The following is a 20,517-nucleotide window of genomic DNA, read 5'->3' as shown; positions in this document are numbered from 1 at the left end:
GACTTCTTTTGCCCAACCCCCCCCCCCCCCCCCACCACTGCAACCTCTGACTTTGTGACTTTCAATATTGCAGTCTGTTCACTGTGGTTGAGTAGTCTGAGAAAATTAAAATTATTCATCCTGTGTGCAGCAGGCTGACAGCATCATTTTTTTGAGGATGGATTTCTTATTCCATGCTCCTTGGTTTGCATTCCTCTGGTGGCACAAAATTTGCGTTCTGCTCTCCGCTTTCTGTCGGTGGTTTTGGACCAGCTCCGTAAGGAGGTTGCCTTGGGCCATATGGAGGGTCCTTTTTCTGTTCCCCCACTTCCAGATTTGGTGGTGTCACCGTTGGGGGTGGTTCCCAAGAAGGAACCGGGGAAGTTTCGGTTGATTCACTATCTCTCTAACCCTCTGGGGTAGTCGGTGAATACAGCCATCGACCCTCAAGTCTTAGCGGTAACCTATACTCCTTTTGACATGGCCGTCTTTTGAGTTTGTCGTTATGGTCAGGGGTCCCTGTTGGCTAAGTCCGATGTGGAGTCTGCTTTTCGTTTCTTGCTGGTTCATTATCATTATCTGTTGGGTTGTCACTGGATGGGGGGGTTTCTTTGTGGATCGTTGCCTGCATATGGTCTGCTCTATTTCCTGCACTTTCTTTGAAGCCTATAGTAACTTTTTGGAATGGGTGGTACAGGAGGTGGCTGGGGTTAATTCCGTTATTTATTATTTTTATTACTTTCTGTGTGTAGGCCCCCTGGGTTCCAGGGAGTGTAGGTTATTTCTGATTACTTTGCAACACGTGGCAGAACGCTTTGGGGTTCCTTTGGCGGCTGACAAGACGGAGAGGCCATCTACGGTCTTGAGTTTTTTAGGGATCATGATCGAAACAGAGAAGATGGAGTGTTGGTTACCACAGGACAAGCTGGTGGCCCCCCTTTGGGATGCGGTGGCAGATGCTGGACGCCGGCGGAAGATTCGGCTGCGGGACCTGCAGTTCTTGTTGGGTAAGTTGAACTTTGAATGTCGTATCATTCCCATGATTTGTGTATTTTGCCGGCGACTATTGGCGGCAACCTCGGATGAGCGGTCTCCTAGGCACTTTATTCGTTTGACTTGCAAGCACTGGAAGGATTAGCAGGTTTGGTTGGTGTTCTTGGATTCCTACAATGGATGGTCACATCGGTAATAGTGAGTTGGACCTTTTTACGGATTCCTCGGGTTCGGCTGATTACGTCGCTTATTTCCAGGGCCGCTGGAGTGTGGCGTCGTGGCCGGACTCTTAGGCAGTGGTGGTTTTTCTGGGGAATCATGTCCTCTTTGAGTTGTTTCTGATCACCTTGGCAGTGGAGCTGTGGGGCCCCCTTCTTCTAGATAAGCAGGTGCGATTCTATTGTGACAATTTTGGGGTGGTGATGGTGTTTAACAACATTTCGGCATCTTCGCCTCTGGTGATCCGCTTGTTGCGTCATCTGGTGCTGTCTTGCATTTGAATGTTTTTGTGTACGCGGTTCATATTCCGGGTTCTGTTAAGTTGGCAGATGCTTTGTCTCGCTTTCAGTGAGAGGAGTTTCTGTGCTTAGCGCCTACCTTGTCCCCAGAGCCTGTAGCAGATCGCCTTGGAGTCGTTGCTGGTTTGATACGGAAATCGATGAGTGAGGCCATGTGGGGGGCCTACTCAAAGGTTTGGGGGGACTGGTTTGCCTTGCAGGATAGTGTTGGCGTTCTCAGGTCTGAACGGAAGCATGTATGTCTTGTGCTGTTTTGGATTAGTGCAGTTTTGTGGCTGCGGTGTCGATATGGGGGGGATAGGCGATTGGCGGGCCTGGCCTTCTTGTTCAAATAGATGGGGTTGCCGGACCATAGTAAACAGTTTTTGGTGCGACAGGCGGTGAAGGGTTATCGTACGGGGCACCGGCGTGTGGATTCCAGGCGCCCGGTGTCCTTTTCTCAGTTGCTGTGGATTCGGGACCAGCTGGCATCTACCTGTGTGTCGCAATACAAGGTAGTGTTGTTTTGGGCAGCCTTTTTGGGGGCTTTGAGGATTAGTGAGCCCGGCGCGGGGTAGAGTTGGGGGTTTGCTAATGGGTGATGTGTCTTTGGATAGTGGGTCATTAAGCATGCTTATACGCAAGTCTAAGACAGACCAGAGGGGCAGAGGATTGCGGGTTGTACTGTCTCGCTGTGAGGATGTTCATCTGTGCCCGGTGGGGGCCATGGAGGAATGCGTGGCACCCGTGAGGGGGGCTTTGTTCATTCGGATGGGTCTGCGTTGTCACGGTTTCCATTTGCAACCGTCTTTCGTAAATGTAAGACGGCCTTGGGTTTTGATGTGGCTGCATATTCTTTCCACTCTTTGGGAAGAATATGCCTTGGGTTTTGATGCGGCTATGGAGGCTGCTCTGTGGGGCTTGGGGAGCAATTGGTGAAGCGTATCGGGCGTTGGGAGTCCAGTAGGTATCGCTTATATGTTCAGCCTCATTTGGTGTAATTGGTTGTCACCTTTATGTGTTCTCAGTTTGTTACCTGCTGATAGTGTGGGGTTTGAATTATATATGTTTAATTTCTTATGTTGTTTCAGGTCTTTGTTGTCTTTGCCTCATCTGGATTTTGGGGCATTCATACGTTTCCTGGGGTGCTCGTAGGGTCAAGGTACGTCCAAATGGCAGGGAGTTGGGGTTTGCTCGGGAGGAGGCTTTGGTTCGTTGGATTGGGGTGCCCGGGTTGCAATGGAGTAGTTTGGTAGCGGAGGTTCACTGTTTTTCACAATTGGATAGGCCCCCCGACGTGTTGCTGATCCATGTGGGTGGCAATGACATGGGGTTTCGTCCTATGCCAGAGATGATTAAGGATATCAAGTTTGATATTTTGGGGTTGCTCTTGTCCTTTTCAGGTATTCAGATTGTCTGGTCGGACATCATGGCCCGTACGGCATGGCGTTTTGCTTGGTCGGTTGAACCGGGCATGCATCAAGATAAACAAAGAGGTTGGAAGGTATGTGGCTCGAAATGGAGGTGTGGTGGTGCACCATTTGAAGATGGAAGTGAAAACTTGGCAATATTTGAGAGGGGACGGGAACCATCTTAATGCTGTGGGGACAGACATGTGGTTTTTGGGTTTGCAAGATGGGCTGCAGCTGGCTGTTTGTTTGTGGAGGGGTGCAAAAGTATGAGGTGTCAGGCTTGTTGTGCTGTGCTGGTTTGGATCTTTGAAGGCATTTGTCTGGGTTGGATAACTTGACTGGGGGACCCATCTGTGGTGTGGATGTCCTTCTGTGGTGGTGAGGTCAAACGGTGATGACCTGGTAATAGGGACCAATGTGGGTCTGTAGGCAATTTCATTAAGTCCTCAAGGCGGTGTATGGGAGCTGGGGGCATTCAGATATAAGAAAGGTGCCCGCAGACACTGGTCCGTTTATAGCTATAGTACCTTCAAGGACCTTGAAACCAAACAATTCCTACTGTACGTTTATTGATTATTGTTATTTATAAAATTTAATTAATAAGGTTTGTAATAAAAGGCTGCTGTGGCCATTTAAAATCCAGCCCTGGTGTAGTGTAATAATTGGTAAGATTGTGATGCGGAATTGATGGTAAAGGGTGTTGATTTTAGTTAAAGGGAGACCTCTGAGCTACCTTAGTCAAGGTAGGCCGGGAGCTATGGAAAGAAGATAAATAAGCAAAAGGCCTACATGACAAGGGTGGGAAAGAAACTAGGATAGGAGAGGGTTAAATAAAGTTAGAAGCTGGTTAGAGGAGAAACGCTTACAGGATTGGAGGAAAGTGGTCTTCTAGGAGGGGCTTCTGAAATTATCCAGGAAGAAGGTGTTCCAGGAGTCCAGTGTGACTAGGAGAAGGAACCCACCCGCCTGCCCTGGTATGGTTTTGTGGTCGTTGAATTTCGTCACAGTGGTGGCTTGGCGGTTTGGATCCCTTGAAGGCATTTGTCTGGATTGGATAAATTGATGAGGGGGACCCTTCTGTGGTGGTGAGGTCAAACAGTGATTACCTGGTAATAGGGACCAATGTGGGTCTGCAGGCAATTTAATTATGTCTCTGAGGTGGTGTACAGCGGCTGGGGGCATTCAGATATAAGAAAGGTGCCCGCAGGAACTGGTCCGTTTATAGTTATAGTGCCTTCAAGGACATTTGAAACCAAAAAATTCCTACTCTTCAGTTATTGGATATTGTTGTTGTTATTTATAAAATGTTATTTATAAGGTTTGCAATAAAAGGCTGCTGTGGCCATTTAAACTCCAGCCCTGGTGTAGAGTATTAATTGGTAAGATTGGAATGTGTAAATTGATGGTAAAGGGGACGGATTTTAGTTAGAGGGGGACCCTTGAGTTACCTTAGTCATTGCATGCCTGGCATCAATAGTTGCTTACCTCAAACCATAACTTTTTGCTTTAGTTTTGGATAGAATGTAGAAGGATTAGAACTTCTGATTTCTAAAGTTTACCCTCATTATTGATCCTGATGACCATTGTCTCTAGTACAGAAAGTGATACGACATCTAATATTTTGGATTTGTCACAGAAACACAATACCTAGCAGTTTAACCGCTTTCACTATGTTGCAGGTGAGATGATTGTGTTCAAGATGTTCAGTTCATAAGCACAATATTACAATTGCCCATGTAACTTATTCCTGAACCTGCTGTAGTATTTATGTGTCTTTTTCTGAGTTTGGTAGGACATCAGACCGCAAGCTTATCTGAGACTATGAAATACTCTCTTGTTGAGTAATATACTAGCGTAAAAGACTATGGCAGGTAAAAGTAAGTGAGCATTTCAATGTACATATCTTTGCCATTAATACATAAAAGCTAACCATTTACTGTGACTGAATATGGAAATTGAGCTGGTTCAGAAATAGAACTGCAGCACATTAAGGATGGAATGCTTAAGGGAGTAATACAAATAATTGACAAATCCTCATATAACTTTGCATACAATGTTATGATGATGCAAATTAATATAGGACTACTGATCTCTGTTTATGTATTGTGTTATAGCTTGATGGACAATTGCATAAGGACAAACTAAGATACTGATCTGATTAAAATGTTGCAACAATATTCCTGAAACTTACATTATCTAATAAGCATGTCCTTGTCAGCAGTAATGGTGTTGTAAGTATTCACATATACTATTATTGTAAGGGATAGTAAGCACTGCATACTTATGCAGGTCTTCTGGCAGCGAAAGAGTTTTATCTCCATTAGCTGCCGATATAGTGCTGAATCAGAGCATCACACAGTGAGATCATCTGAAAAGATTAATACTTAATGTAATAATCCAGCCTCCCTGTGGTGGGGTGAAAGGGAATCAATTCTGTAAGTCTGACAGGAAGAACCCCCCCTCCTCCAAATCTCACATCCCAAGGTCTGATCAAAGCTCTATACACAAGGCAAACAAATCGACCACTGGAAACAAGCATTAACTATTCTATCTCCAGACAGAACACTGGTCAATCTCTGAAGTTTTGTACAGCTGCCTCTGCTTTCACAATATTTCATACAACTACTGAAGATGCCTCTGCCAATAAAGAAATAGTAGTTACTACAATATACTATTACTAATTTAATGCTTTGTGGTATAAAGGAAAAGCTCAGGTTTGCACCAAACCTGGTCTGAAACTGAGCTCCTCCTATGGGGAATGCCCTGGGCTGCAGCTGGTTGGGTGGGTGGACCCATCTTCGAAGGAGCTCAGGTTCAGACCAGGTTCGATTTGAACCTGAGCTTATCCCTATTCTCTGCCTTGGAGTTGGTATGCTATATTTGAGTTGGAGTATGTCTTAATTTTTGGTGCCTAATTGCAGAGGTGTTTACTTTGTGACAGAGCCCATTAAAGCAAGATTATGGATTGGTCTGTCATCTGAGTTGTAATATTGGCCACACAAATATTGATATAATCACACAATCGATCATTCAATGTGACTAACAGATTAAAATTGAATACATTGCAAACCAAAGACCCTCCACTCAATTGAGCTCTCAATCGATTTTTCCTCTGCCAAGTCGATTGGTCATGATTACATTTTGTGTTGGAGTTGTCATCAATTGGAATTGTCACTAATTAACAAAATACCTGCATGTGCGTTGGAAAACTGATCATAATCCAGATCAACTAGATAATAATTTACATTTATAACTGATATTTACAATCATATAAATTATGCATATAAATGATAATGAGTCGCATGTTTGCAATAGCTTGTAGCTAAATTGATCACAAACTGCTATTTGTATAGTCAACCTAAGTGGAATTTGTCAGTTTGAAGTTTCAAGCAAATTGCAAAGTACCTGGTGCTCTTAATCCCACCCTGCTAAAACAAGACATGTGCGATTCGTTTCGTTCCGAATCGAAATTCGGACGAATTTTCGGAAATTTGGATGTATCAGAATTCCGAATTACAGATATAACGAATGCAAACGAATCCGAATTTCCATTTCCAAAATTCGGTAGCGGTAGTTCGTTCGAACTTTCATTTCGTTTTCGTTTCTTATTCGTTTCGTTCGTTGGAGCAAAGGCATTAGAGAAGGAGAAAAACATTTTTCCCCCTCAAATGTCACTTTGCTGTAAACGAACGAACGACTGAACAAAACGAATAAGAAACGAAAACGAAACGAACGTTCGAACGAACTACCGCTAACGAATTTCGTCCGAAACCGAATTCCGAATGCGAATTGACTTTCACACCCGAATCCCGAAAAACAAAGTAACACAAATCCAAATTTAAAACGAAATGAAACTAAACAAATTTTTTGGCAGTGCACATGTCTAATGTAACATAAGGCATTCGTGGGTGAGAAACTAGTGGAGCGGGGTAGAATTGGGCAGCACTAAAGCACATGTATGACCTGGATACTTGTAGGTAAATACACTGCAAAATTGGAGGAGGAGTTTTTAGACTGTAACTTGAGTAAAAGCACAGATATCTCGTGACTGCTGGCTTGTATAAATGCAGTAGTAACCATTGCTTCCAACTATCTGAAATAAGAAGAGGGCATCTTTAACCACAGTATGTAGTAAGTATGTAGGCAAAGGATAGACCCCTGCCGCACCCCTAGTTACATTGAAACATAAATACACCCAAAATTATTGTTTAAACTCACATGGGTTTTTTCCCCTAACATACTTTTCTAAATAGCTAATGCAATAACATATATGTTGAATAATAAGTTTAGTTTAGTAAACACTTTTGGTAGTTGAACAATGGAATGTTTTCAAAAAATCTGATCCTAGAAAAGGTACAGTCCCTTCAAATAAGGGATGGTGGGGGGGCTATGGTGATGGCTGTGTATATAAAAGTGAATGCTATGGTTAATACAGTAGTATGTGTTCTGTTTTTCTGACAATAATTATTGGACTTAAGTTAGTTACATAAAGCTGTGGCCAATCATTCAAATTAGTTGTAAAGCATATACTTCTAATAAAGTACTTTGTTAAAAGACCCTGTTGCTACACCATTACTTTCAACAAATTTCCTATACTAATGTATTTGACACTCTACAGTATTGACCTTTACTCCTCCCCAACAGTTACATAAAAGCGTATGTAGAGAGGTAAAAGATGGGGGGGAGCTGGGCCAGCACAGAGAGCAATTATTAATTAGTAGCCGCAAAAAATTTTTTTAGTTTAGTTTGGTTTGGTTTCGGATTTCGTTTATTTCGTATTTCTGAAATCGGGTCCTGAACATGTTTCGTTTCCGATTTCGGATCGGATTCGTAATTCGGATCGGATTCGTAATTCGAAATTTGGGGTTTTGCGCGAATGGACGAATGTTCGTACACACGTACGTAGCAGAATTGGCACAGTTGACATTTCTGGTTGCTGTGCTCTAGTCTTCACTATTAAAGTTTAAACCATTAAAATCCTTTTCTTAATTTTTTTATCCGTTTAAATGTTGACGGTGCATGCACAGGAACATTAAGTAATGTTTTGTTTTTATCTTCACATGCTATGAAATTCTCTTTTTGTAGTCATTATCGTAAATTTCTAATTTCGTCTCATTAGGACGAAATTCGTACTGAATCCGAAATTCCGAATCTTAAATTTCGGATCCAGAATTTCGGATTCGCATGCTTTCGGATGAATTCGGACATGGCACATTTCGGAAATTCGGATGCTCCGAATCCACAAATTTCCGAAATAGGCCGAACAGCAGCGAGTAGCCTGCCGGAGGTTCAGCTCAGCCAATACAGATGTTGGATCGTCTGAGTCGAACTCCTTCTGCACTTCGGGTCGGCCGAACATGCTCAGCATGTTTGGCTGACCCGAAGCCAGTCGCAGCAAGCCGATGTGCGGCTCATTTTAGTCGGTGTATGGCTGAAATCAGCCGTACAAGCCTGAAGTGAATAGCCGAACAGCATTCGGCTCACTTCACTTCGGGTCGGTTATTCACTCGGCTGCCTACGGCAGATTTGTGAATAACCCCCTACATTTCATGTCCATCAATGTTGATTCTATAAGGGTTATTCACAAAAGGGTGAAGAGTTTGGAGAAGGCAGGAGAAGTGAACAATCTAGGCCAAAATAGCTGATTTGGAAAAATTCTCCAATTCAACTCACTTTCCAAATCAGTTATTTTGTCCTAGATTGTTCACTTCTCCTGCCTTCTCCAAACTCTTCACCCTTTTGTGAATAACCCTGTATGTCAATTATATGTCCATCTTATAGTGTGGTGCCAAAAATGTTATTCCATATTCAACATAAGGCATATACATAAGGCATAAGACAACATATACATATTTTCCATCACAGGCACTGCTTGTCATTCAGTGCTGCTGTTTAGATTACATTCAGCACCTTTATGACCTGTCATATTCTGTTTTATTTTTAGAGGGTACTGCCCTTACATTTCTTTATCAACCTTACATTTCATCTGTGTTTAAATACCCTTATGCATTATAATTTTGTCAAGATCCTTATGTGATATGTCACTATCCTTCTTGGATTAAATAAATCTAAAAAATGATGCGTTATCAGCAAAAATGGCCTACCAGACCATTAATGAATAAACTGAAAAACAGGGCCAATGCTTGTGGCACAGAAAAGTTTAGTCTATTTTAAATATGTACCATTGCCTTCTATTTTCTTAAAGTTCTATTTTTTAATTTGTTTCTTTTTTTATATCAACAAGTTAAATGCATCAAAGGATTTCCTTGTTAATTAGGCTAGGCTAGCAAGATAAAAATAAAAATGACCACATAGCTGAAGAAACAATTTGTTCTGCTATGCTTGGTTTCAGTTACCTGGGGATAATCAGCTGGAATTTAGAAACAGGTTGAGAGAAGATGGATCCTGTTGCTCCCAATTAATAAGTGGCCTCTATTAATTAATAGCCTAGTTATGCTGCCAGCTATTAAATGATATGACTGAATTGAAGAAATCCACAGGCCTGTGATGCTTTTAGCAGTAAATACTTGCAATGACAGGAAATCTACTGTTAGACCACACAATCAGAAGATCATCCTGTATTTGCCACGTATATGCACCAAGATATTGATTGGGACAGAAAACCACAGACAACAGTGCTTCCTTTGATGTTTTCTGTAATGATGGTGCCAAATAATATTTTTTGGACCATCTGATCTACCTTTGAATGTTGCTTAGCAACATATTTACATGTATATGACCCGAGAAATGTAAAAATAACTTTTTCAGACTAATAATTTTTTACTTTTGTAACATCTTTATGCTCCTGACTCTGTAGCATAGCTTTATAAAAATGTAACTCCATTATGAAAGAATACATGTACAGAACAATTTTTAGATTTAGGTTGCTACTCCAAATAGGCCTAGACCTAAAGCACTGTTCCTGTCGGATGGGTCACAAGTCCACTAATAACTAGTCAACAATAAGCACTCTTGGCCTAGGCCTGGTTAGTAGTAGCAGAGCATGGTCTGGCATTTTCGCCTACATTGTAGCACACAATTCCATATATGCATACCTCCCATCTTTATGAGGTGAGAAGGAGGAATACTTTTTCAAACAAAGTATTTAAGCAAGTAACAATCCTAGTTATGCTCAGGCCATGGAGAATGAATACAACAAAATGATTGGTTAAACAGAAGTGATTTTTTTTCACCATTACTTTTGCTTTATACTAGCCAATCAAAATAACTAATGCAACAACATGGAGGGTGAGTCTTGACTAAGTCAAATTTAGTGCAGTATAATGTTAGTTAGAAAGTTAAATGATATACTGTATATTTATAGTGGTCTACACTCTAGACCAAAAAGAGTGGAGACTCGGGAGGAAAGAGGGACAGAGGGATGGGTTCAAAATGAGAGGCAGTCCCTTCATATATAGCACAGTTGGAAGCTACGTATAAAGATCACCAATGTAAGGGGGGCAAACTGTGACTACCACTGTAAGGGGGGACCTTGGCCACCAATATATGGCGGCACACTACCCACCAACGTAAGGGGGGAAAGTGAGAAAGTAATGTAGGGGCACACTGACCACCAATGTGAGGGGGCAAACTAACTGCTAATGTAAGTGTGCACGCACATTACCGATCTCCAGTATTTGAGGGGGCACCCACTACTGATCACAATCACAAGGGAGCACTTACTCCTGACCTCCATACTCTGACCACTGCACTGGATTTCATAAATTACAAAGTCCTGACCACTGCACTCTGTTTGTATGTTGTATGTTAAATAGTCCTCACGGCTACACTCTATACACTACATAGGCTTATTTCCTGCACCCTAAATGCTACATAGACCTGACCCCACAGTCCATATTCTATGTTGTACTGTAAAAAACTTACCCCGTATCGTTCCGGGGCCGCGATCAGGGGTAGCTCCGCCCTACGGCGCACGTGCACAACGCTCCTTAAGCCGCGGCCAGACGAATCTTCGGCGTCCTACTGTTTGTGACAGTGAACGCTGAAGATTCACTCTCTGCATCCGCAGTCCGCACAAGGGACCCAGGGTTCACCCAGACTTCCACCACCTCCTTGGCAACCGTAGTGGTTGTACTGGGGAACCGACCTATCATTGCCTCCTGGCCGGAACCGCAAGTACCGGGGATAATAACTGCTTAGCTGTGCCTCCCAACTACCACCTATTACGATACACCTCTGTTGAGACCTCCACAACCGCAAGTACCTGGGTCTAACTGCTATTTTGCTTATGTATAACATTACTGGGAATTTTGATTGCCTTACTGGAGGGACTATTGCTGTTATCAGTATTCACTTGTGGTATCCTTTCCCACACCTGGGACATACTTGAACTGAACATACTTACCTGCAACTGCCCACATCAGTTGAGTTGTGTATGGGCATACTGTAGAACTTAGTGAGTGCATACTCCAACCCTAGCGAGGAACCATACTTTCCATTCTGCCTTGCTGCACCTAAACCGACCATTGGAGCCTAGTACTGTTTTGTCAGACGCTTCTAAGGTGTCACAGTGATCCTGCTTAACCCCATTCTTCCACACAGTTACATGATGTTACCGGTCTCATACACATCTCTAATTTGCTGACAGAGTAAGAAAGAGACCACTCACTGACTAAACCGTTGCATACGTTGCTCCGCAGTTGTGATCCTAGGCGTGTGTTGCAGAGGTATTACATGTACATCACACGGTCCTGACTTCTGTACATTATATACGCTATGTTGTATGTTACATAGTCCTGAGAAGTCAGGAAATCACCAGCACTCAGTAGTAAAGATAAATATGTCCCTTTTATTGGACAGAAAGCGTCACAGACATCCAAATAAACCGACGTTTCGGGGGCCGCGCAGGGTCCCTTCCTCAAGGCAGAAAGATGTGAACATCTTTCTGCCTTGAGGAAGGGACCCTGCGTGGCCCCAAAATGTTTTCCTGTGTTTGCACGGCGCCATCCGTAGTAATTCATCACTGCGAGCACCACTGTTTTCTTATCTGGCCGGGACTGCTGTGAGGAGTGCGGAGGGTCTCTCCATCTACTTACATAGTCCTGAGAGATACTCACTTTATACAATAATGTATGTTGGGTAATTTTGAGCACTGCATTCTGTGTACTAATACTGTATGTTGTACATTACATGGTCATTTTAAACATTATTAATACAAAAGAAAAGGATAGGGTTTCCGGGGGGGGGTGCAAGAGAGATGTGCTAAATTTTACTGCCTTGAAGAAGGGACCCTGTGCGGCCCCGAAACGTCGGCTCTGTTGATTGTAGTGACACAATTGTCCATTAAAAAAGGACATATTTATTCTAAACGAGTGCTGGTGACCTGTTTCTTTTACTTCGTATTTTGCACGGTGCCATCCGTGATAGTCATTGCGAGCACCACCGTTCTTATTTGGCCAGGACTGCTGTAAGGTGTGCGGAGAGGACCCCCACCACCTAAAATATATAACACATTTTTATTTTGTATAATATATTAAAAAAACTATGCATTTCATATATCTAACAGAGCATTTCATGTATCTAACAAAAACCCTGCATGGGATTTGCTTGTATAGGCATTCATTTAGTACATACATATTGATGTGATCCAAGTTGTTCAAGGTAAAAAGCATGACATTAATCACAAGTTTGACAGATTTGTAAATGTCCCTATGAGGGCTTAACTTAATAGTTCCCGACGCGTTTCGCCAGTGGCTTCATCAGGGGAACCCAAACAAATGGATCATGCAGGGCTAATTTGCGAGGCAAGGGAGGCACTTGGAGGGTCGAGTGCCTTGGAGGGTCGAGAGAGCGGAAGCCGAATAAATCCAAAAACCACCTCCACAATCTCCTTTGTGTCACAATCGGGATCCCAGGGTCGTATAGGGAGAGATGGCATCCAATCATCCAGCCATCCTCACTGGAAGGCTACCATAAGTGATATATGTTGGGAAAAGAACTGACTAGGTATTCTTGTAGTTCTATTTGGTTTCACTGATGGTGTCTGGCTGGCTGCATGCCTCCATAGTGATCCCCTATGGGGATCACTATGGAGGCATGCAGCCAGCCAGACACCATCAGTGAAACCAAATAGAACTACAAGAATTGCATGCCTCCATAGTAGGGATCGCTATGGAGGCATGCAGCCAGCCACACACCATCAGTGAAACCAAATAGAACTACATGAATACCTAGTCGGTTCTTTCCCCAACATATATCACTTATGGTAGCCTTCCAGTGAGGATATATCCCTGGCGGTATGATTTTTTCTTTTTTTTCATGTAATTTTTCGGTCTATTTTTCGCTTTTCTTTCGTCTTTGTCATTTTTTTCTTTGAATATCCCGCCGGTTCCACCCCCCTGCGATGCGTACTCTTGCAATCGACGGAACCCGGAGGACGGATGCTGGCATCGGCCGGAGAACACAGCGCGGCTTGAGGGACAAGGTAAGTAAATGCTATGCGGCATTCCCGAGTGTAGCGCAGGCTTACCGCTTATGGTATGGAAAAGTAACCTCGAGCTAAGCTCGAGAATACCGCCAGGGAGGTTAAACAACTGCTTGGGGAGGCAGTCTGTCCTTTTTCGCCTTTCCGACACGATGCTTTTTGCAATAGACTGCAATAATTGACTGTTATAATCAACTGTTATAATCGACTGCTATAATAGACCAGTATGACTGACTGCTATAGTACAGAACACTGTATAGAACTCTGATATAGAATGCTGTATACAACTCTAATATAGAACGCTGTATAGAACTGTGATATAGAACGCTGTATACAACTCTGATATAGAACGCTGTATAGAACTGTGAGATAGAATGCTGTATACAACTCTGATGTAGAACGCTGTATACAACTCTGATATAGAACGCTACAGAACTCTGCTACAGAACTCTGCTACAAACCTCTGCTACAAACCTCTGCTACAAACCTCTGCTACAAACCTCTGCTACAAACCTCTGCTACAAAACTCTGCTACAAAACTCTGCTATAGATCCTCTCTCTTTTCACTCCTGCAACACACTACGTAGGGCTGCGGTGTAAGCAACCTTATATAGTGTGCTGCTGGAACTTATTTATGAGCCATGATTGGGCAAAGTCATCATGACTTTGCCCAATCATGGCTCTAACAGAGTTTCTGAGCCCTGATTGGGCAAAGTCTTGCACCTGACCTGTGGTCAGGTGCAAGCCTTTACCCAATTAGAGCTTCAGAAGGCTCATTGCCTTGTGGGATGTTGCCCGGTCGAACAGACCGCGGACATCCCACAAAGTTCTTACGTTCAGCGAACGCTCAACCTAGCGATGTTCGACTCAAACTCATGTTCGACTCGAACATACAACCCATCCCTATTCACAATCTTAACAACCCCTGTCTGCAAGAGTTTCATACTAGCAAAACAACAATTATGCCCTAACAGTTTTGACAAATGTTTTTATCAGAAGTGCTGTTTAAGTACTTACCTTTTAGAGATGCTACATGTGACAGAGCTTGAGCATAGCTGGCAGTGTTTAAAATAGCTCCAGGCAGACAGGAAGGAAAGAATGATGCTGCTGGAGCCACTGCCCTGTCGTGACTTAGACACCTGGGAGTAAACAGGATATAAAAGGGTGTTAATAAAGTGCAGCTTCAAGGATTCAGACAATCATCTTCATGCCAATAACATTTCATGTTACATTAGCAAAAAGAGGAGTTTTTAAAGGCAGCAGTGCAATAATATTATTTGAATCTATCAACCTATTTGTGTCTCACTAGAAAATATCATATTGGACAGATTACTTCCCCACAAAAAGAGGAGATCCATAGTAGGATGGGGGGTTGTTTTGAATTTACCCTGAATGCGTAGCACTCCAGGAATTGATCAACTGATGATATAAAAGACTACAGGTGTGTTGTGATGCAGACTACGCCCCTCTGACAAAACCCCTATGTGGGGAGAAGCGCGTAAGGGTTGAAGCGTGGCCAGTTTGCTCCCCAGCCATGGCAAATTGACCGATTCCAGCCATAACTTTTATACAAGCTAAAATGGAGTCCATCATTGAGGACTGTGTGTCCAACACTTGATTGCTAGTTGGATCCAGACCATACGGATCTCATTTGTCATTCAGATAAGATATGCATAGCATCTCCGAACGGACAGTAGTCTGAGTGCCTACATACAGGATCTGCTGATCAACCTTTCCAGAGAGTGCTGGTCTAGCATTGGACGGTATGTCTATGAAGTTTATCAGATATTAACCTCTGATGTGGTTCTACATGCATGACCTGGAGCAATTGATGAATATACCATCTCTCTGGTACAAACTTATCTCATATCAATTTATATAAGCTGACTATATGGGCACGGATACAATATATCTACCTTTGCGGATATTGCGGATATTCAAGCATTCTTATGATCTGTGCATACATTTACTCCTGAAGTATCTGTTCATACTCAATTACTGGCCCTCTGGTATATGGTCTCTCTAATGAGGGTATAATTACATTGTTACATTTATGATACTGGATTTACACACATTAATAGTAGGGCTGGTAATGATTAAAATTTTTGTGTTCCATTAATTGAAATTTTTTAAAATCGATTAATTTCGATTAATTATAACGTACATACAGATCTAACTACATTGGCCTATACACGTACAGCACAGCAATGAATTAATAAAATGAACTAGGATCACACTAATCCAGCACGTTATTAATCTCACGTGCCCCACTCAATATGGCCGCCGCTTGAGTGGGGAAGCTCAGAATAATAACGTGCTGGATTAGTGTGATCCTAGTTCATTTTATTACTTAATTGCTGTGCTGTATCTGTATCTGTATGTGTATGTGTATGTGTGTGTGTGCCTTGGCTGGCGCTCGTGCAGTAAGGTTCTTGGGCAAACTCACCGGCCCAAGTGGCTCTGTCGGCTAATGAAGGGGGGAGGAGTCCGGTGACGTCACGGACATCGACATCACCGGACTCCTCCCCCCTTCCCTTCGTTAGCTGTCACGGACATGGACGTCACCGGACTCCTCCCCCCTTCCCTTTGTTAGCCGACGGAGCTACTTGGGGGAGGAGTCCGGTGACGTCGATGTCCGTGACGTCACCGGATCGCCAACAGGACTCCCGGAAGCCGGCGGAGAGGTGAGTGTTTTCATTAGCGATCAAAATAATTGTAATCGATCAAAAAGTTTAACGAATAATCGAGAAATTAATCTTTAATTTTCACAGCCCTAATTAATAGCAATATATGAGAGCCATGGCTGGTATGGTAGACATTTTTAGGATGTTTTAAATGTTTGTCTATTCGTTTGCTGTATATAGTGATACATAAATTCATACTTCTTTTGTTACTAAGAGGTGATATCTAGTATCCTTTTTGGATCTCCTTTTTTTTGGGAGGGGGGAGTAATGTCATGCTACTCTGTTACAATCGTGCAACGAAAAAGGTGTATCTAAGTGAAAGTTCACTTTGCAAAAAGTAAGTAATTATGCAAGGAAAGTTAAAAAATAGGATTTTTGCTTTCAGATGATTGAATGTTTAAGGTTAGCAAGCATTCAGCTCATTCACTAAGCTAAGAGTAAATGTTATTTATAAAAGTTAAAATTCACTTAGCGTCGTGAATGAGATGAGGCTGTGTTGACTTCAATAATCCAGTCATGATCTTGCAAAAATCCTGTTCTTTAACATTCCTTGCAAATGTTTGGGTATTCTTTGCAAAGTGAATTTCTCGCTTGACTACACATCATTCTCTAAACTCCATTCATTTAGTAAATTACTCCTTTCTTACAAATTATTGTAGAAAAACAGCTATACACCTATACTATGTATGTACTGTATTACCAATCGTAGCTATTTGTTTTTATTAACTCCTTCAGATATTGTTATATCAATCATATATCTTATATCAATATATATTAATCTTGCAATTGAGTGGATGTAGAATAATGGATTACTGTAGTGATGTTGAAGTTATGTTCCAGCATGCTGGAACATCTCATGTTAGAGATTCTTTATTCTTCCGTTTTCTACATTAAAAGGAACTGCTTTTCATTGTGTATAAACTACATCTATCATTGCAAAACATTGTTGGTAAGTGTCATGTAGCCTTTGAACTCTGTTATCTATGGACAGGCAGATATTATTATCTCTATCTGAAATGTTTATCTGTCTTTGCCAGACCTTAGATTCTCCAGGCAGCCTGAAAGGAAGTTGTGTGGCACCTTGATTTAGATTGTTTCCCCACATAATACTTATCTTATTATTTAGCCATTACCTCTGGTGTGCATCCAAACTCTCTTTTTTTGCCCTGGCTGGTTCCCCAGTAGAGGGCGAATTAAGGTTTCTGGAGGGGGAAGTAATTTCAGCTGCACCTTCTTTTGATCCATCTTGCTCACTGCCTCTCTCAGTTTTCCTCCACTTAGCCCTGCGATTCTGAAACCAGACCTATTAGAAAAGCCAAAAATCAGTAGTAGAACATAAGTAATCTATGAAAGGCACATTTATCAAAGTGGACACCAGTTGTTTCCACCACAATACCCTTTCAGTTACATCTTCTTCAACTGTTCTGCTTATTCATCAACACTCTTACAGAATGTTTCTGATTGTCTGAAAAGTCTTCTGCATTTTACTACTGGAAACATCACTTCTGGCGTCACAATGACTCTCAGTCATTTTGGTGTCACTCCCTCTAAAAGTCAGGCACTCTGTCATGGACCGAGAGCCTGACAGTGTCAGGCGTCAATCAGATGGCCGCGCATGCGTGATGACGACAAGGCGGGGTGTCACCCAGTCTGGAGACCGGGTGACACCCACCCTCGGGACGCCCCTGGACAGTCCCTCCAAATGAGGAACCACTAGGAGGTATGGCTGTCTGCAGAGCAAAAAAATTTGAGATGCGGTACTGTGCAGGCACTTATCCAACACTGGTAATGAGTGTCCTATGCTCACCATTATGAAATTATTGTTGCCTTTGTATGGATTTGACTGCTGGTAGCAGGGTTAATCTAACTGCTACACCTATGCCAGTATAGTGGCTAACAAATAATATTATTTTGAGGGTGAGCACTCTTGCAAGAGTTAAAGTGATGCTAACTTAGGAATTGTTGTCATCTGCGGTAAGAACAGTCAGCTTCGGGCGACCTTCTCCCCACTTCGGCTGTCACTATTGTGAATAGCCGTACAGCAGCTCTTCGGCTCAACTGAACCGAAGGGCTCCGGTGGCCGAAGTGAGCCGAAGGATTAGCCGAAGCTATGGTAATTTAAGTAATTTAAAAAACGTATGATCTGCCCATCTTGGACAGGCAGATCGTACTTGTGATCATCGCAAGCCCGCCCCCCTGAGGGGCGGGGCTTCCGATGACTGCAATTCTGAACAGGGAAGTGTGCGCGTGCCCACACCGCCCCGTTCGGCAGTTGTCTCTCGATCATGTTAAAAACCAGCCGAAAATCGTACGATTCTCGGCTGGTCTTCCAACATGCTCGAAATACAAAAGTCGTGCGACCGTAAAGTAGGAATGGTCGCACACCTTCCATACACTGCACGATTCTCGTACGATCGCGGGATTTCCCGCGATTCTCGTACGAGAATCGTGCAGTGTATGGGCACCTTTTAGGTTCCCATACACGATTTTCGTATGCAATTGCGTTTTCGTCCTATATTCGTAAGGTTGATGGGCAGTGTACAACCGCAAATACTGTACAATCGATCGACTTTTCACTAACCAGCAGGTTAGAAATCTTTGGTCGATCATACGATTTTCGCAAGGTTGATGGCGTTTCCATACGTAAAAATTTGTACGATTTACCGCAATTTGTCCGGGTGCTTTCCTTTAATTACCGATGATCCAACCTTGCGATAATCGGGGCAGGATGAGGCCGCCATGCGAAAATCGTATGACGATTCGATCATCGGACAAAAAGTGTCGTCCGATGAGCGCAAGGTGTATGGGCAGCTTAATACTATAATATTATGGGCACCACAATAAAAAACGCATGTTGTATTAAAAGTATCTAGTCATAGCAACTTGGGGAAACTACAATGAAATAAGAGTAAATCAGCTATTTCAGTGTTCTCACTGGAAAGAAAACCCAGCATGAATGTAGCTGTGGGCCACACAATCAGTGTGACGATAGTGAGGTCTAATGAACGCCAAGCTGAATGCAGAGAATAGAAAATAGTACTGAACACAGTGTCACCCTCATTTCCCCCAGAATTCTCAAGTCAGTAACAAAAACTGTCAGATTTAAATCTCATGTCTGTAAAAAGGTCATAGAAGGTGTTGCATTTGATAAAACACAGACCAGCTGAAGACTCAGAATCTCCCACTAGCTATAAAAAAAAAACCCTAGACCTGAAAACAGAACTTTTAGAATCTCAATTTCTTTACTCTAATTAATATTACATAAATCCTACTGTAATGGAGGTAACTTCATAAAAAGTGGTAACACTAAAGGATGAGAAGGCACTAATTTGTTAGACACCAATTAGGCCAAATGTAGGTCCAAAAGGCTAACAAGACACATTAGACCTCCTAAGAGAAACATGCATAAGATCTATATATTTGGTAACAAATTGTAATTTCCCTCTGCTAAATAATATGCTAGTTGTCGAATTGGGAAATGTTGTTATTTGGAAATATTGTTGTGCCCAGGATAGTTGGCAGTAAGGGTTTGTCCACTGGACATAAAATGAAATACTCCAGCACATCTCTAACACACCCCTTAAACCCTTTGATTGGGAGAAAATTACACCTGGAAAACCCTCTCCAGGGTTAAGAAACGTTGTTGCATTGGCAGCTCTGGGCAGTCCCTGGGGTGGCATAGTCCACTACTGTCAAGACGTGGACTGAACTGAATTTACTGAACTGAATTTACCTGAAATGCTGGCAGGGCCGGCCTTTGGGGTGTGTGAGCTGTGTAGCCGCACAGGGCACCATTGCAACATGGGCACCAGGCAGCCAACACAGCTCGCTATGACTCAAACTGCAGGCAGGGCTGCAGGCAAGGCCACCGAGGCCATGGCCTCAGGGTGGCAGGGAGTAGAGGGTCGGCAAAGCCTGCAGCTTCTCCTCAGATCCAAGGAGAAATGGAGCACTGAAGCCAGCAGGGTGGCAGAGGAGGGAGCATTGTAATCAGGATGGATGAGCAGGGAGAAGATTGCAGAGCCACCAGGATGGCCAAGCGGCTCTGTGCATGGCTGAGCGGCTCCTGTCACTTTCAGGATGGCCGAGCAGAGGATCGGTAAATATGTGTAATATTTACTGATCCTCTGTGCAGCACAAACACTGGAGTGATCGCTGATCACTTCGATGTTTGTAAACAACTGGGGACACATAGAACTACGTGTCCCCAGTTATGAATGAACAGGAAGTGCTTAACATCACTTCCTTTTCATTCATGAGTTGGTTCATTCAGAGGTGTCTATCCATTCATAACTGGTATATAGTAAATATTTACTATCTGCAGTTTGTAAATGAATAGGAAGTCTTTGTTCTGAGTGCTTTCCATTTATTCAGTGCTTAGGCTGCAGATAAAGAGATTGAGGACTCTGTGTCCTCAATTTCTTTTTCTATTTCAAAAGGGAAATGTCAAAGGTCTGATATTTTACCAAAGCCACCCAACAGTAACAAATAAATAAAATAATAATAAT

The 20,517-nt window shown here is 42.7% G+C and overlaps 1 protein-coding gene across 1 annotated transcript in view; it reads right to left on the bottom strand.

The window, feature by feature from the left end:
• Nucleotides 1–20,517, bottom strand: part of DRGX (dorsal root ganglia homeobox) — a 79,045-nt gene that overhangs the window by 2,453 nt on the left and 56,075 nt on the right. The window contains exons 4-5 of the mRNA XM_018570018.1: nucleotides 17,143–17,312; nucleotides 14,343–14,455 (exon numbers count right to left, since the gene is read on the bottom strand). Coding sequence (XP_018425520.1) covers nucleotides 14,343–14,455; nucleotides 17,143–17,312 — 283 coding nt within the window. The remainder of the gene's footprint in view (nucleotides 1–14,342; nucleotides 14,456–17,142; nucleotides 17,313–20,517) is intronic.

Source organism: Nanorana parkeri, unplaced genomic scaffold (assembly GCF_000935625.1).
Source record: "Nanorana parkeri isolate BGI_ZX_2015 unplaced genomic scaffold, ASM93562v1 scaffold1443, whole genome shotgun sequence".
In the NCBI taxonomy this organism is placed as follows: domain Eukaryota; kingdom Metazoa; phylum Chordata; class Amphibia; order Anura; family Dicroglossidae; genus Nanorana; species Nanorana parkeri.
This window is presented reverse-complemented; position numbering and strand designations above follow the sequence as displayed.